The 17654-nt window shown below is 47.5% G+C and overlaps 2 protein-coding genes and 1 long non-coding RNA gene across 3 annotated transcripts; all 3 read right to left on the bottom strand.

Annotated features, from left to right (window-relative positions):
• Positions 1-2780: 2780 nt before the first annotated feature.
• LOC118994249 (nucleoside diphosphate kinase B) lies at positions 2781-7255 on the bottom strand. Its single transcript, XM_037056880.1, has 5 exons — positions 7122-7255; positions 6609-6738; positions 5319-5420; positions 4224-4336; positions 2781-3041 (listed from the first exon to the last, which is right to left on the bottom strand). Exons 2-5 carry the CDS (start codon positions 6732-6734, stop codon positions 2924-2926), a joined length of 459 nt encoding a protein of 152 aa, XP_036912775.1. The 5' UTR covers positions 6735-6738; positions 7122-7255; the 3' UTR covers positions 2781-2923.
• Positions 3412-4217, bottom strand: LOC118994251 (uncharacterized). The gene is made up of 2 exons (XR_005068018.1): positions 4121-4217; positions 3412-3899 (listed from the first exon to the last, which is right to left on the bottom strand). It is a non-coding gene; the product is annotated as an uncharacterized LOC118994251 (long non-coding RNA).
• Positions 7256-11232: 3977 nt separating the features above from the next.
• Positions 11233-17430, bottom strand: NME1 (NME/NM23 nucleoside diphosphate kinase 1). The gene is made up of 5 exons (XM_037056881.1): positions 17335-17430; positions 15561-15690; positions 12952-13053; positions 12284-12396; positions 11233-11549 (listed from the first exon to the last, which is right to left on the bottom strand). The coding sequence occupies exons 2-5, from the start codon at positions 15684-15686 to the stop codon at positions 11432-11434; spliced, it is 459 nt and encodes a 152-aa protein (XP_036912776.1). The 5' UTR covers positions 15687-15690; positions 17335-17430; the 3' UTR covers positions 11233-11431.
• Between the last annotated feature and the right edge of the window lie 224 nt (positions 17431-17654).

Raw genomic sequence — 17654 nt, 5'->3', positions numbered from 1 at the left:
GTCACTTGGGTAACTATAAAGGCAGTAGTCACGCTCAGTAGCCAAGAGCATGGGGTCTGAAACCAGCTGCTCGGATTGGAGACTGACACCTTCACTTGTTTCTGTTTTCAAGTGTTGGGAACTGCCCTGCCTGGTTTCATAAGGTGTAACCGCCTCCCCCCACACACACACATACACACACACACACACTGTTAAGGCTGAGTAAAGAGACATTGGGACCCTAAGTCACTAAGGAGACAAAGCTTAGCTTCCTGGTAGGGATGCCACCCCTGCCCCCTTTTACTTCACCCTGCTTAGCCCCCAGGCAGGTGACTGGTTAGCCGAGGACAGGTAAGATCTTCAAGGGAGGAATGACCTAAGACGGGCTCAGTCACAAAGGGGCCATCAAGGGAAGGGCTTGAGGGGGCTATAGAAAAAGGGGGTGCTGTACCTCGCCCCTCAGCTTTAACATAGCCTGTCCTCATTCTGTCTTCGAGAAGGCTCCTAATCTTGGCTGCCTTACTTCCCCTGCCTGACTTAAGCCTGAAACAATGCTGGTGGTGGGTGCGGCCCTGTGCTGGAAAGGGCGAGTTGGTTCCCTGGGGCGATCAGGCCTAAGAAAGAATGCATAAAATCCCATGAAACCTGCCTTGCCAATACCCTCAATGTAGATGGTAAGGGTCCAAGCATAAAACGGGTTTGTTTCCCCAAAGTTTTATGGCCCTTTGGCCAACTGACCCTGACTCAGAATAAGCCCTTACAGTTCTTCGAATATTATCTATTGTTTGATCATTACTCTGACAGTGATTGATGAGCTTTACCTGTATTCCTGTGCAAATTAAACTCAATGGAAGCCCACTGAGGAACAGGCTCCTGGTCCTTCTTTGAGAGAGGCCACCTTTCCTCCCCAAGCAGACCATGTCTTGGTGGACTTACTCTTATCCCTGGCAGACAGGGCAGGGGTGCCACCTGCCCTGACTCAAGTTGTAAACTAGGGATATTGTTGTGGCCTGGTAGCTCAGTTGCTTAGAGCATCGTCCCCATTGACACCAAGGGTATAGGTTCAATTCCCAGCCAGGGCATATTCAAGAATCAACCAATGAATGCATAAATCAGTGGAACAACAAAAAAAACTCGTTTCTAATAAAATGGGTAGACTAGTAGCAACCTCCCAAGATTAAATGAATTCACCTGTGCAAACTTCTTTGAAGAGCCCAGAGTGAGCACGTACATAACCACTGCTTCAAATACAAGTCCAGGTCCCTCTGCCAGTGTGTGAGGGTCACAGGAGCACATACTGGAATGCAGATCCCCAGGCCAGCCCCAGAATCTGTAATTTGGGTCATCAAACTGTACTACTAAAATGGTGAGAGCATATACCATAAAATGGGGTCACATCTTCTGTAAGGTTTTATTTTTTTTTAAAGACTTTATTCATTTATCTTTAGAGGGGAAGGGAAGGAGAGAGGGAAACATCGGTGTATGGCTGCTTCTCGTGTGTCCCCCACTGGGAACTGGCCTGCAACCCAGGCATGTGCCCTGCCTGGGAATCGAACCACGATCCCTTAGCTCACAGGCCCGCGCTCAATCCACTGAGCCACACCAGCCGAGGCAGGTTTTTTTTTATTTATTCTATTTTAGTTGACCCAATTGTTCTCCCCTTTGCTCCCCTCCACTCAGCCCACCCCTCACTCCCTCAGTCCCCACTCCGCTGTCTGTCTGTGGGTCCTGCATACATGTTCTTTGACTAATCCGTCCCCCCCCTTTTTTTAAGATTATTTTTAGAAAGAGGGGAAGAAGAAAGGGAGATAAACACTGATCAATTGGTTGCCTCTCACATGCCCCCAACTGGGGACCTGGCCCACAACCCAGGCATGTGCCCTAACCTGGAGTCCAACCTGCAACCTTTCGGTTCACAGGGCAATGCCCAGCACACTGAGCCCGGCCAAGTCGGGTAAATTTTAAATTGGAAAATAGTTTAGAAAATGTTAAACCTAATTGACTTGAGACTATACCAAACTCAGTGTACTTGTCACTGCCATGTGTAACAGTATACATTAAAAATGTAATACTGAAATAAAAACAAAAATAAAAAAGTCTTCCGCATGTAACTGACATTTAGATTACACCTGTTTCCTAACAGATAATAGGTATTCATAGACCCACCTGTTTCTATAATCTCCAATTTTTAAGCCAAACTCCAGTGATCAGTACCAACCCAGCAAAATTAACCTTAAAAGTAGAGAAGATAAATTTTGTAACCACTCACTACTCTGGCCCAGGAAACCGGCAGTTCAAGTATTTTCCCCCAGAGAAGAACGCAGCAGGGTCGAGCAGCCTATTTGCATGCCAGCAGTAGGCCAGGCACTAGGTTAACGCCTTCACATCCATAATTTAATCCTGCGTCCCAGTGATCTCATTTTAGAGATGTCTTTAGGCTTCCATTTCCTCGGACATAACTCACCCCATTTGCAATCGGCAAAAAATGCACATCTGGATGACAGTATGTTTCACTCTATCAAGCTTAAATTAAAATTACCTGTACCTTAGTAGACATTTCTACATCAGCTAAAGAGGCTGGGGTAAGGTTATTTCCTTAGATAACAGTACTCAGCGTGCCACACGTGGTCCTCGCCAGCCTTGCTCCTTTCCCCCCTAGAGTCTTGAGGTGTATGGATGTGCTAAGGAGGATCAGAGCCTTCTTCTGTAATAAGCAGGGCTAATTAGTTTCAGATAATGCTATGCTAGCCGGGGAACCAAGTCACTTCTTCCAGCGAACCAAGGAAGCACAGAAGGCTGCACCCAGTTCCCAAAGGCTTTATTGGTAAATATACTTTAGAAAACAAAGATCGATCCTGTTGCTTCCAAGTCAGTGGAATGGAGAGCTGTGTCCAGGGAAACACCCAAGCGGAGCCAAAGGGGACTGATGCTTTTGTCCATCCCTTTATTCATAGATCCAGTCAAAAGCGCAAGACTTGTAGTCCACCAGTTCTTCCGGCTTAAACCACAGGCTGATTTCTCTCTCGGCACTTTTTACGGAGTCACTACCATGAATGATGTTCCTGAGAAAGACCAAATGCTAGTTAACACACTGCGAAATGCAAACATCTGTCCAGTAGATAAAGCGAAGGACAACCACAGCAGACCTTTAAGCCAGGTTGTCACAGGAAGCATAAAACTCCCCCAAAGTATTTCCTCTTAAAAGCAACCATAAAAGTACTTAGTTAAAAACATCCGCCCTCGCTGGCGTAGCTCAGTGGATTGAGTGCGGGCCTGCGAACCAGAGGATCGCCGTTTGATTCCCAGTCAGGGCACATGCCTGGGTTGCAGGCCAGTTCCCGGCAGGGGACACACCAAAGGCAACCATACATTGATATTTCTCTCCCTCTCTCCTTCCCTTCCCTTCTAAAGATAAATAAATAAAATCTTAAAAAAAAAATCCCTTGGTTCCACTTCATTATGCTTCCAGGTCCCCCCTTCGAAATATTACTTGTACCCCAAGAATGCTGTGTCACAAAACAGTCCTTCTCCAATTTTGAAAAATACAGGGAGAGTCAAACCAACCCAGACCAAAACCTGAAGTAGACACGATGCATTCATTATCAGGGGCATTTTCTGCTGGATTTTCTTAACACTCATTTACAAAGCCCAACCATGACATTCATGCTCATTCGACAATCCCTTTATTCCACTGGAATCTCTTCATTGTAAAGTTTTGGTACAGATTTGGCATAGGCGAGGGGCCACAAGGTTAAGTGACAGACTCGTGGATGTAGTGCCACAAACAGCAGAGCCGAGGCTAGCACCCTTTCCTCACATTCGTTCTGCTGTCACGCAGCCCCCTCCTGTGATGATGTCTTGCCTAAAATCTGAAGTAGCACAAGCAGCCTAGGGAAGTAACTATTTTAAAACACTTGCATCTGCCCTGGCTGGTGTAGCTCAGTGGATTGAGCGTGGGCCCTCGAACCACACGATCGCGGTTAGATTCCCAGTCAGGGCACATGCCTGGGTTGCAGGCCAGTTCCCAGCAGGGGACACATGAGAGGCAACCATACATTGGTATTTCTCTCCCTCTCTCCTTTCCTTCCCCTCTAAAGATAAATAAATAAAATCTTTAAAAAAAAAAAAAACACACTTGCACCTGATGATAATTACCACCTACATTGGAACTTCAAATTCTTCTAAAATCGGGATACCCATTAAAAATGGCTTTGAGGAAGTCAGAAGCGCCCCTCAGGACTTACCTGCCAACTTGGATGCAAAAGTCTCCACGAATGGTGCCTGGCTTAGAATCTGCTGGGTTGGTCTCCCCGAGCATCAGCCTCCCTGTCTTCACCACATTCAGCCCCTCCCAGACCTTGACAGCAGGGAAAGGGAATTGCATCAGGCAGGTCTGCCATTCAGGACATTAGGAACAGACGTTTACCCCTACCTAACAGCACCCATCAATCAGACCAATCAGGGACATGAGTGTCAGCTAACCCCAGTAGATCGTAGGGGGCTATGTAAATACTCCATACTCCATCGAAGACGCATTGCTAGTATCAAAGGTCTACCCAACTTGGCAACTTTCCAGTGAAGTGAAGATAAACAATACTAAAGAATCCTGCCCTGGTTTGGTGTGGCTGCTCAGTGGACTGAGGGCCGGCCTGTGAGCCAAAAGGTCACTGGTTGGATTCCAAGTCAGGGCACATGCCGGGGCTGTGGGCCAGGTCCCCAGCTGGGGGCGTGAGAGAGGCAACTGATCGATGTATCTTGCCCATCAATGTTTCCCTTTTTTTCTCCTTCCTTCCCACTCTCTCTAAAAAGAAAAAGAAAAAAAATCCTTATGCAGCCACAAGCACTAGACATTAAGCCACAGGAAGAAATAAGACTTCTTCGTTTCCAGTTTGGGATTACACAAAGCTCTCTAAGCTCTGCTTCACCTTCCTTTTTCTTCCCAAGCTCCTAGTTGCTCTATTAATTAAATCCCAGCAGTCTCCATCTATAAAACAAGGAATCTGGAGTACCTGAGGAAGACGTCTAAAACATGACACACAGCCCTGGCTGGTGTGGCTTAGTGGACTGAGCACCTGCCAGTGAATCAAAACACCACTGGTTGATTCCCAGTCAAGGTGCATGTCCGAGTCGCAGGCCAGGTCCCCAGTTGGGGACAGCGAGGGGCAGCCTACTGATGTATCTCCAGCAGATTTTTCTCCCTCTCTTTCTCACTCCCTTCCCCTCTCTCTGAAAGTCAATAAATAATCTAAAAAAAGGAATATGACACCGTCATTGACCAAGGCCAGTTACTTTTAGTCCTCAGTTTCCTGGACTTCCCTTCCTCACCAGTACACACTTACCATGGCCACCACAGGCCCCGAGTTCATGTACTTCACCAGCCCCGGGTAGAACGGGCGGTCTTTCAGGTCAATGTAGTGCTCCTTCAGGAGTTCATTGGAGGCCTGGCAATGAAGAGGAGGTACCAATTAGCAACTACAACGGAAAGGGTCGATTATGGGCTCCATCAGCTTCTCAGACTCCCATTAACATGGTAACATCTCTAAAAGTCCAATTTAGTATTTTACCCCACATTCACAAGGTGTTTTTGTTTTTGTTTTTGTTTTTTAAATCCCATCCAGCCCTTCAGTGTGGCTCAGTTGGTCGGAGCCTTGCCCCACACACCGAAAGGTTGAGGGTATGATTCCCCGACAGTGCAGGTAACTATGTTGTGGGTTCAGTCTGGGTCTGGCGCCTGTAGGGGGCAGCCAATGGAGGTTTCGCCCTAATACTGCTCTCTCTCTCTCTCCCCCCTCCTCTCTCTAAAATCAATAAGCATTTTTTTAAAATCCCACAAAACATGAAACTGACCCTATTTTACCAAAAGACTGTTCTCATGACGACAGCTTCATAATATCAATGACGTTATGGACATTATCCTTAAAGTAGATGGTTTGAGGATGTAGACTTAGGGAGGTGAAGTGTCGGGTGCAACCGAAGGAAATGTGCCAGGTGGAGGTCCCATTAGACTCCCCTGGCCCATCACAACACCCGCTTAAACATTTTAGATGTTAAGTGAGAACATTCTCCTCTTCACGGATGAGCTTGGTTAAAATTTCAGTACTTAGATACTTATCCCTTAAGGTCCGGATCTGTGTGCCTCAAATTGAATGTGGAAAAGACAACTACGACAAAGCCTGCAGAGGAAGGAACACCCCACCGAAAACTTCATCTCAGGGTTGCAAGCCCAAACCCAGAAGGATTCCCAGGCGCCGCTTCCAGGCACAGGTAGACCCACGTGGGCCAGGGAAAGGGGCCTGGGGCGAGACTTTCTTCACTCTCTGCTGCCCCCCAGTGACGGATGGGCAGGCGACGGTCCCACGCAGCCGCAAGAAGGAAGCCTGTCCGGGGCAGGAGTCATGTTACCTACGCTTAACCTTTCCAAGGGCGTCTGAGCTCCCGGGCCTCGGGAAAGGGTCTGCGGACAGAGGGCCAGGGGAGGAGGCAAAGGGATTCCCGCGGGGGCGAAAGTAGCAATGGGGGGCGGGGGGGGGGGCGGGGGGGGGTGGTCTCCGATCCGGCGAGACGCGGACATGACGCTGCCGGGACCCAAAGTCCTCTGCAACCGAGCTACTGGGGGCGGGGGCGCGTACCCTTAGGAACTTCATGGCCACGAGGCGAAACCCCTTCTGCTCGAACCGCTTAATGATTTCGCCCACCAGGCCGCGCTGCACGCCATCTGGCTTGATGGCGATGAAGGTGCGCTCCGTGTTCGCCATGGTCCTGCGGATGAAAGGTCCGGTAAGGGTGCTGGGGCGGCCGACACAGGCCGCGCCCAGCCCCTGCGCCGGCTCCGGACCCAGGAGCCCACGTGGGCACTCTCGCCACCCCAGCTGCCTGCGCTGGCGCCCCCGCCGCCGCTGCGCGGACACGTGGCTGCCCGGGCGCCTCTGCACTGCCCCGACCCCCTGCCCCTCTGCAATCCCCTGAGGCCCGTGGAGGGCCGCGCCGGGGTCCCGGGGGCCGCAGAGCCTGACTTCCCGCTCGGACCCGGCCCAGAGGCCTGGGGGGTCAAGGGGCACCTGTGACCCGGATCCGCCCTACGCGACACCAGCTGGTGAGGGGACTGAGGGAACAGGAGGGGGAAAGCGTCCTCATCGCCTTACCGAGAAGCGGGCGGCAGCTGCGCTGTGCTGCTGAGCCGGAGCGGAGACCCGTACAGACCACCAGAGCCGAGAGTCGCCCGCGGAGGAGGGGCGCTTGGCGGCCACACCCCGGAGGGCCCGGCCGCCCAACCCGCGCGACCGGACGCTGCCGGAGGCCTCTGTCCACGCCCCGGGTTTGCAAGTCTGGGCTCTGGGGCAGGAAGTGATTTCTTCTCCACGTAGAAGTCCCTCAAGTGAAAACTAGGCACGTCTAAATCCAATTCCTCCCTTCCTCCCTCTCTCTCTCTCTTTCTCTCTCTCTCTCTCACACACACACACACACACACACACACACACACACACACACGAAAACCTGCTCCTGGTCTTGAGTTCTTACCCAGGTCAACACTATCTGCTTTCACCATCCACGCGAGCACCCAGAATTGAGATTTCTTTCCTCCCTCTCATGCGCCTACCAGTCCCTACCCGTCCTCCCCATGAATCTCAGCCTTCCCCTTCCGCTCAGCTGGGTTCCAGCCCTCCATCTCCCTCGGCGCCCTCCCCCTGCACCCGTCCGACTCTCTGTCCTGTTTGATGGCCCCTTCTGGAAGATGGTATTCTAACCCCTTAGCAAGATACCCCATGCTTGCCATGGTATGCCCTGCTCTCCCTCCACCCCACCCCCACGTTTCCAGCCTCGAGTAGCTGCTCTGTTCCCACCCAGTGTAACTGTGGTTAAGTCACCCACTTCAGCCTGAGACACACCCTTGACAAGATTCTAGACTCTGTTGTAGAAATCAGGCCTACCATCTCTTTGCACGCAATCCCCACCCTTGGTGGTTGGTGCCAACCTCTGCCTTTCACCGCTTTGTTCTAACTGGAACAAAGTCCCTTAGCTCATCACCAGCCCTACTTACCCACTTGAATTTTTTTGTTTAAGCTTTACTGAGGCATATTTGACAAAAGTTGTATGGACTTAAGATATATGAGTACAATTTGATGTTCTGATACACATACAAGGGTGGGCAAAAGTAGGTTTACAGCTGTTCCTATGGAAAGACAAGACACAGGTTATGATTATTACAATGGACTGCACGCTTACAACTGCAAACCCACTTTTACTAACCTCTGTGTGTGTTAAGTGATCAACATAAATTTCACTTAACATAGTTACCATTTTCTTTATTTGGGGGGGGTGTAGTAAGAACATATAAGATCTACACTCTTAGCAAATTTATTTGTGTGTATGTGTGTTTTTGTTTATTGATTTTAATTTTTTTTAGCAAAGTTCAAGTAAACACTGTATTATACAGTACTGGTTTGTTTGTTATCTTTCCTTTTCTTTTTTAATGTATTTTATTGATGATGACATCACAGTTGTCCCATTCCCCCTGCCTCATTCCCCTCCACCCTGCACACCTCCTCCCACCCACATTCCCATGAACTTTAGTTCATGTCCATGTGTCGCAAGTTCTTTACCTTCTACATTTCCCACACTACTCTTGCCCTCCCCCTGTCTATTTTCTCCCCACTGTCTATGCTATTTATTCTCTGTACCTTCTCCCCCCTTCTCCTCCTCCCACTCCCCTGTTGCTAACTCTCCATGTGATCTCCATTTCTGTGGCTCTGCTCCTGATCTAGCTGTCCACTTAGTTTGCTTTTGTTTTAGGTGTGGTTGTTAATAACTGTGAGTTTGCTGCCCTTTCATTGTTCATATTTTTTATCTTCTTTTTCTTAGATAAGCCCATTTAACATTTCATATTATAAGGGCTTGGTGATGATGAACTCCTTGAACTTGACCTTATCTGGGAAGTGATTTATCTGCCTTTCCATTCTAAATGAAAGCTTTGCTGGATAGAGCAATCTTGGATGGAGGTCCTTGCCTTTCATGACTTGGAATACTTCTTTCCAGCCCCTTCTTGCCTGCTAGGTTTCTTTTGAGAAATCAGCTGACAGTCTGATGGGAACTCCTTTGTAGGTGACTGTCCCCTTATCTCTTGCTGCTTCTAGGATTCTCTCCTTCATTTTAATTTTGGCTAATGTAATTATGTTGTGCCTTGGTGTGTTCCTCCTTGGGTCCACCTTCTTTGGGACTCTCTGAGCTTCCTGGACTTCTTGGAAGTCTATTTCCTTTGCCAGATTGGGGAAGTTCTCCTTTATTATTTGTTCAAATAAGTTTTCCACTTGTGGCTGTTCCTCTTCCCCTTCTGATACCCCTATAATTCTGATGTTGGAACATTTAAAGATGTCCTGGAGGTTCCTAAGCCTCTCCTCATTTTTTGAATTCTTGTTTCTTCATTCTTTTGTTTGGTCATTTCTTCCTTCCTTCTGGTCCACTTGATTGCTTTTAGTCAAAGTTTTGTTTCCATCACTATTGGTTCCCTGTGCATTTTGTTTCATTTCACTTAGTGTACCCTTCATTTGTTCATCTAATTTGCAACTAAAATCAACCAGTTCTGTGAGCATCCTGATCACCAGTATTTTGAACTGTGCATCTGATAGGTTGGCTGTCTTTTGGTCACTTAGAATTACAGGCTCTGGGGCTTTGAGCTGTTCTGCTTGAGCCATAATGTTTTCTTCTGTTCACACCTGTTACATATGAGGGTGAAAGCTTAGGTGTTCACTGAGGCAGGTCACCCATGTCGCTGGGTTGTGACGCTGTACGTGGGGGCGGAGTCAGAGAGGGGCAAAGTCCCTTGTTCTGCTCTCTCTTGGATTTCAGTTCCTCCTGCCGCTTCCCACAGGCCAGCACCTTTTCAGTTGGTGCTTTCAGGCTTTATTTCTCGTCTCTGGGGCCCTGGGTTGCTCGGTCTGTCTTGCTGCCCGTTTTTTTGCCTACTTTATTTGTGCGCGAATGTGTGACCAAGGTCAGCCCTGCGCCGCCTTCGTTTGCGGGTCTGGCTGCCACAGCCATTTTGTGCTGAGATCCCTCTCCAATGGCTGCCAACTTCACCCCTTACCGGTCTAGTTGAATGGTCGTCAGACTTCCATACAGCTCGATTTTGTCTGTTCTGGTTGTATTTTGGTTTCTAAATCTCGTCCTTAATTTTGGTTGTGCGAGGAGGTACAGTGTTTCCACCTACACCTCCATCTTGGCCGAAGTCCCTATACTATACGGTACTGTTAACTATAGTCACGGCACTGTACCTTAGATCTCCAGCTTGGACATTTAAATAAAAGTAATTTTCCATTTGCCTCTGTTAAAGCATCCAAATCAGTGTCCTAACAAATCGAAGCATTCACCAGATGTATTCTGCTTGTTTTGAGGCCATCCCAGGGCCCCAGGCCCATAATGCACAGCCTTTCCATTTTGGTGTAATTTCAACTTCCACTCCCCCATTCACCAAGTCCCTGGGCACTTCTCAGGAACATGAAGGATACCATTTATTTCCAGTGAATCCTCTGTGCCCAGGACAGTCTTGGCAACTGTGGGGGTTCAGACTGAGTTGCCCCAAGATGTGCTTCTGTGGTGTGTGGGTTGTTTTGAGCTAAAGGCAATTTTAGCTGAGGGCTCAAGAGAAATTTCTGCCTCTCCCTTAACTACTTGGAACTGAATTAAGGGCCTTGCCCATAATAAGAGATTATCAGAGATAACCTCGTTTGACCTACCTATGTAGCAGGGTAAACTACGAATTCCTGAACACATATTCTCCCTGTAGTGGCCTTCTGAAGTCCCCAGGTGCTGAAACTAATTGCTAGCTCAGAAGGTCACAGAGATCCATTTTCCCTTCTGCCTTTGAACCTCTTCTGCACACGGGGTCTCTGACCCTATCATGTATGCAAGGTTCACATACACATGAAATTATACTTGGTTGTTTTATCTTGTTAAACTGTCTCATGTCTATTTGATCAGGAGAGCAGCCAGAAAGAACCTTGAGGATGGAGAAAAGTTTCTTCCTCTCCCATATAACTAACAGAACCTTGGTGGATGCCTGTTGACAGGTGCAGTGATAGAATGGGTGGAATGCAAGGGGAACAGGGACAGGCAGCGATTGTGTGCGTAGAGGTGTGATCTCTCAGGCCATTGTAAATAGTTCATTTAGTGTTTATATTCTCTATTAGCTCAGGTTAGCCAGAGAGAGTGCATGAGAAGAAAAAAGAATACAAAGCAATACAACACAAAATAGCAAACTTGATGAATCCCAGTTTGGGTGAAACATTTTAATCTAATGGTAGCATATAACACTGCAAAGGGAACACACACAGCTCCAAGAGTGTCCCCCCAGATAATAAGGAAGTTCTCAGAAATAAGTAGATCGGCTACAGTCTGGTCCCCTGCCGTGGGAGGGAGAGGAAACGGAGAGAGAGAAGCACTGTCAGCTGCTTCCACATCACTCATAGACCCAGTTCTGAGCACAGCTCTTATAATCTACCAGTTCCTCAGGCCGAAACCACAGGGCAATCTCCTTCTCTGCACTCTCCACAGAGTCACTGCCGTGGATAATGTTCCTGGATGGGAAACAAGGGCATATTACCGAGACCACAAGGGCTAAACTGCCCAGAAGCCCCCTCACTCCCATTGCCGGAAAGCCCACAGACTACTGCAGCAGAAAAAAACCCACACCATCAGTTCACATTAAAAGGAAAAAAAAACGCCCTGGCTGCGGTGGCTCAGTGGATTGCATGCCGGTCTGCAAACCAAGTCACAGGTTTGAGTCCCAGCCAGGGCACATGTCTGGGTTGCAGGCCAGGTCCCCAGTTGGTGGCACGTGATAGGCAACCAATCAATGTATTTCTCACATACTGATGTTTCTCTTTCTCCCTTCCCCTCTAAAAATACATAAATCTTAAATAAATAAATAAATAAAACAAAGATAGCAAATTTGTTTTAAAAAAAGAAAAGGAGAAAACCCATGACTACCTCTAATGTAGGATGAAGACTGCCCTCCCCACACCCCCCCTTCCTAGCACCATCGATGCAAGCAGTGAGACTTTAGGAAGGACTCTGGCCAGCAAGGTGTATTACACCAGGCTCTACCCTCCCAAAAGAGGGACAACTACAGTGATGTTGGCAACCAAAGGCAGAGAGCCTGCAAAGCCAAACACAAACTTAAGAGACAGAGAAGCAATTAACTGATTTAAAATTGATCTGCATAAGGTATCATGGTCATCCCTAGCTGTAGGAACCCAAATTCTTATGGCAACTCAGATTTTGGAAAAGGGTAAAAAGTACCAACTCTCACCTGCCAACTTGGATACAAAAGTCCCCTCGGATGGTCCCGGGTTTGGAATCTGCTGGGTTGGTCTCTCCAAGCATCACTCGGCCTGTCTTCACAACATTCAGCCCCTCCCAGACCTCCAAAGACAAATGAAGGTACAGTCAAGGAAGAAAGCCAATCTCAGCAGAAAATCTGAAGACTACTAATTCAAAAAAGAAAAGTAAAAAGCCCCCTTAAGACAACATCCATTCATTGAACAAATATATGGAGAGAGGTCTCTCCATTATCTGCCCATCCTCCCTTTCAAGATGTATAGGCAAGGAAAGCTATGAAAACAGGTTCCTACTTTGTTTCATTCATGACTGCATCCCCAGTATCTAGAAAAGAACCTGGCAAAATGATGACTACCAATACCTATTTGGAGAATTACTAAGTTAAGTCATCCCCTCCAGAGGCCTGTAATCGGGCAGACCCATCCTGATCGCTCCCAGCTATGAGTCTTCAGTTCAGCAAGCAAATGTGATCCAGTCTTTAGTGGACCAGAGAGCTGACTCATATCTTAACTGTCCATTCCTCCAGCCCCAGTTGCCTCTGCGTCAGTGAGGTCCAGGCATCAGAAGTATGAATCACAACACTCGCTCTTCACCCTCAACTGAGTCATTCACATCAACATCCCATACATGCCCACTCACCATGGCAACCACTGGCCCTGAGTGCATGTATTTCACCAGGCCAGTAAAGAATGGACGGTCCTTCAGGTCGATGTAGTGTTCCTTGAGAAGGTCTTCAGAAGCCTGGTACATAAGACAGAGAATGAGGATTGGCCCCCAAAACTAGGAACCAGTGGTTATTTCCCCCTCACCCATCCTGCTGTTTAAAATGTGAGCTCCCAGCTCACTGATTCTGTTATAACCCAATTCATTCTCAAGACTACCATGACTGCCCCCAATGGCGTGGCCCAGTGGATTGAGCACCAGCCTGTGAGTCAAAAGGTTGGCAGTTCAATTCCCAGTCAGGGCACATGCCTGGGTTGAGGGCCCGGTTCCCCAGTTGGGGGCGTGCAAGAGTCAATCAATAGATGCATCTCTCCCACAGTTATGTTTCTATTGCTCTCTTTCTCCCTCCCCTCCCCTCCCTCTACAGGTAAATAAATAAAATCTTTAAAAAAAAGAAAGAAAAAACTACTAGGACTAAAACTGCTTAAGCTTTGTACCAATTTTGCCCCATTGGCCTGACTGGTCAGATAAGACTACAGAATATTAGATTTGTATTCAGTCGTCTTGCTTTAGACAGGAAATCTTACAATGCAATGAATTTCCATTCCCAGAGGAACTCTCTGCTAAAATGTTAGAGGGGAGTGAGGAGGCTGGTTTTAACATTTGATGAGAGGCAAACTGAACCAGGAACCCTTCATGCTGACTCAGGGGATAAAGGGCTGGGGTCGTGATCATGCAATTCTCACAGCTATTTGCAAACTACCCAAAAGTTCACAACATCTAGCAATAAATAATTCTGCTGTAGAATAAGTTGGACTCTCTCACATTACAAGGCTGATATGTGAGAAAAAAACCAACTTAGCTAAAGTAAAAACCATCTGCTGAGCAATTCTCACTCGACTCAACCGTGTTCTCTCTCTGCCACTGCACATGGACTTGTTAAGGGGCTAACCAGTTTCACAGTACTGCACTGTTCAAAGCATATTGCACATTTCAGTAACGCACACAAATGTGGAGATCTGCTGCCGAAAAGCACGTCCAGGGCATCCTAAAGTCCCGCCCCCACAGACAAGGTCACTTGCCAAAGTAAACTCACACAGCCATGTGTTCATTCCATGTTAGCAGGTCATCCTCACCGTCCCTTTCAATCCGAATCGAGGATTAGTGGTCATCTTCTCACACACACTGCTTTGACCTTCCCTTACCAGAACACTCTTTTACTGCTAGTAATGGGTTTTTATTATCTCTAGTCTGCAAAACAGATCAGACTTCTGGGGGGGTGGGGGAGGAGCTCTAGTTTTCCCTCATCTCCCTCCTCATCAGAATCAAATAACCCTGTTAGACTCATGGCAACTACCCCTCCTCCCACTCTTTACCAAGCCTGGGGCTCAGAGAGACCTGAGTTAAAATCCCAGCTGCATCCTGGCTGTGTGTGCTTTCAGACACGTGACTTAACCTCCACCTCTCAGCTTCCTCATCACTCAGAACCACAGGAATAAGTACCTCTCAGGGTTGCCATGAGGGCGAGATGAGAAAATACACATGCCCAGCACATGGTACATGTCTGATCAACTATACTTGATTTCATTTTGCCTTCAAACCTAACACAAAATGCAAACCCTCTGAAAAGCACCTGGCTCTAATCATTCCATCATGCTCTCCCCTCAGCATTAATATCTGATTACTCCCTCGAAAATTACAGCAGTTTTTCAAAACATCACATAGGAAATCAGTTGTAAACCAAACTAAATTTAAGATGTACTAGAAGAGTCCAAAGTTGACTCTTTTAATAGGAAAAAAGATTGTCCCCTAATGTATTTTCTTCGAGAATGTGAATTCTCCTTTCCCAGGTTTGTTTGAAGAAGGCTCCTTGGCCAATCAATCCTGTGCATTTTTTTGGAATATTGCTTTGCAAGTTTTTTGCAAAAGTGTCTGCTCCCTGCTGTTTCAGATGGGCCTTCCAAGGGGAAAAAAAACCACACTTTTGCCCCACACACCTCAGTGGTGCCTAATATATGCTAGACAGTACGTGGTGGTAAATGATGATAGAAAGATTTCCTTTAGAGGAGGAAAAAAATGTCTAAAATTGTCTGCTTGGGAGGCTCAAGAACAAAGCTCAACCATGACCAGAGTTTTGAGTCAGAAATCACAGTCCTGCCTTGGCTGGTGTGTCGAAGTGGATTGAGCACCAGCCTGAGAACAAAAGGGTCGCCGGTTCAGTTCCCAGTCAGGGCACATACCTGGGCTGCAGGCCAGGTCCCCAGTGGGGGCACACGAGAAGCAACACACTGATGTTTCTCTTCCTCTCTTTTTCCCTCCCTTTCCCTCTCTCTTAAAATAAATATGTAAATTAAAAATAAATAAATAAATATGTAAATAAATCTTAAAAAAAAAAAAGAAACCACAGTCCTGCGGTAAATATGGAACTCTGCATTGCTAAGGGAAAGGGGAGGCTATTTTCTAAAGTCCCAAAGATCTTGGTTTGTGTCAAGACTCAGCCATGATGCTAGGTCACCGAAGAGTCAACCTACACCATTCCCTTGTCCTACGAAAGAATAGGAACAGGAAGAGTAAAGTCCCCTTACCTGTATGAATTTCATAGCAACAAGGCGGAACCCCTTCTGCTCAAAACGCTTGATGATCTCTCCCACAAGCTGGCGCTGGACCCCATCAGGCTTGATGGCGATGAAGGTGCGCTCACTGTTGGCCATGGTCCTGGGGGGACAGACAGGCGGGACGGCACTGATCGGTGAAACAGCAGTAAATATCCTGCCTACATCATTATCCTTCCCAAGCGGATTACCCCATTAATCTGATTGAATTTTTCATGTCAACTCCAAGTCTCTCTGGTAAAAACCCAATTCCTCCTCAGTCCTCTCATGTATGAACTAATATTCCAGAATGGAGAAGAGTCCAAAAGCAGGAGCTATCATTTCTATCTTATTTTATTTATTTTTAAGATTTTATTTATTTTTTAAAGAGAGGGGAAGGGAGAGAGGGAAACATCAATGTGCAAGGGAAACATCGATCTGTTGCCCCTCACACGCCCCGACACAGGGTCCTGGGCAATAACCCAGGCATGTGCCCTGACAAGGAATTGAGCCACTGACCTTTTGGTTCACAGGTGGGTGTACAACCCACTGAACCACACCAGCCAGAGCATATCCTATTTTATTTAATGCACTTATATTAAATATCTACTGTGTATCCAATACTGTGGCAAAACTAAAATAGGAGATGTGAAAAAAAAAACTATCTCAATTATCCCAATGAGAAAAACTACACTGATCATGTGAAAGGGACATCTGATCCCAGGCAGTATAAAACATGATTTCACCTACTACACATCATGGCATTAGAACTAGAAAGAGTTTCAGAGATTATTTCATTACAATCTCCTTCATTTCACAAATGAGGAAACAGACCTATGGCTCCAGAATGCAGGCCAAAACCCAGATTTCCCAACCCTGTGCAATTTATGCTACGTGATAAGATGTGATGAATATTCTGACTAACCAATAAACGCTGGATTGTGGGAGAACTACAGCCATTAGTAATATCTGATACAGGACACCACGCTGGAAGGAAGCCTAGAAAGCATCTATTCCAGATCATTCCTTCTACAGAGACGAAGGCTGGGCCCAAGACCTGCTCTGCCTCCACAGGACGAGAAAGGAGGCCTCTCACCTAGAAAGGCAATTTCTCAAGTGGACAGCAGCACCACCTCCTGACTCTATTTTCCCGTACGTTAGTAAACCTATTATAGCACCTTAACAAGGCATTTGAATTGTATGTTTGTGAGTCTGTCTTCCCCAGTGATCTGTTGTCTGTCCCTGATCAGACACCTAGCCAGAGGCTACCACTAAACAAATGCAAAAAAAAAAGAAGTTTTAAGTGATAATCACCCCGTCCCTCCAAGAGACAAAGTCCAAAGACTGGAGGAGAGCTCCCGATGGAGGTTCGAGACAAGCATGGATTCGCCAGGAGAAAAATGTGGTTTAAAAGCCAGAAATAGTCCCTGTAAATGTCCCTCCATGCCCATCATGACACACTTGTCATTCGTTCTGCAATGATATACTGAGCTCCAACTCCGTACCCAGGACTGCACTCGAGAAAAACAAGGCACAACCCCTGCAGTCACGGAGTTAAGCGAAAGGCAGCCACGACCACGGACAAAGGCGAGTCCACGTGGACATGTGCTGACAAGTACGCACCTGACGACAGACGCTCTCCCACCCTTCCCTCCCATTCAAACCCTTTCACCACCTCTCAGAGCGGAACTCACATGATTCCTTCGCCTCCCCGCGCCCCCGACCCCACTGCTCTCCCTTTCCTCTCAGGACCCTGAACCCTTCTCACCCCTCCAGCTGCTGGAACTTCCACTCCGCCTCCCGTCGCCGGCACCGGAAACCCGCCCCTGCCCCACGTGGTTCCCGGCACCCGCACAGGCGGAACCCTTCTGCTCAAAGAGGCTACCCGAAAGCCCTTTTTGCAGAGCACCACTTGCTCATGCTTCCACGCCCCCCCCGCCCCCCGCTCCTTGTGAGTCGGGCATCATTCTAGGGAGCAACTTTTAGATCTTTAACTTCCGGCACCGCTCTTCCGGCAGGCTGCGGCCATCTTTTTTTTTTTTTTTTTTTTTTAAGATTCTGCNAGGCTGCGGCCTTTTTTTTTTTTTT

The sequence above is a fragment of the Sturnira hondurensis genome, unplaced genomic scaffold (genome assembly GCF_014824575.4).
Source record: "Sturnira hondurensis isolate 20B ecotype Veracruz unplaced genomic scaffold, ASM1482457v3 Scaffold0009182, whole genome shotgun sequence".
NCBI lineage: Eukaryota > Metazoa > Chordata > Mammalia > Chiroptera > Phyllostomidae > Sturnira > Sturnira hondurensis.
This window is presented reverse-complemented; position numbering and strand designations above follow the sequence as displayed.

Bases quoted from the DNA above. Each gene is read 5' to 3' on its own strand.
- LOC118994249 (XM_037056880.1), bottom strand. From the start codon at position 6,734: ATGGCGAACACGGAGCGCACCTTCATCGCCATCAAGCCAGATGGCGTG. The intron at 4,337-5,318 runs GTAAGTGTGTAC...CCTGCTGTCAAG, and splicing joins CGGGGCCTGTGGTGGCCATG to GTCTGGGAGGGGCTGAATGT. The intron at 3,042-4,223 runs GTAAGTCCTGAG...GGTCTTTCTCAG, and splicing joins TTTTGCATCCAAGTTGGCAG to GAACATCATTCATGGTAGTG.
- NME1 (XM_037056881.1), bottom strand. From the start codon at position 15,686: ATGGCCAACAGTGAGCGCACCTTCATCGCCATCAAGCCTGATGGGGTC. The intron at 13,054-15,560 runs GTAAGGGGACTT...CTTATGTACCAG, and splicing joins TTGCTATGAAATTCATACAG to GCTTCTGAAGACCTTCTCAA. The intron at 12,397-12,951 runs GTGAGTGGGCAT...TTGTCTTTGGAG, and splicing joins CAGGGCCAGTGGTTGCCATG to GTCTGGGAGGGGCTGAATGT.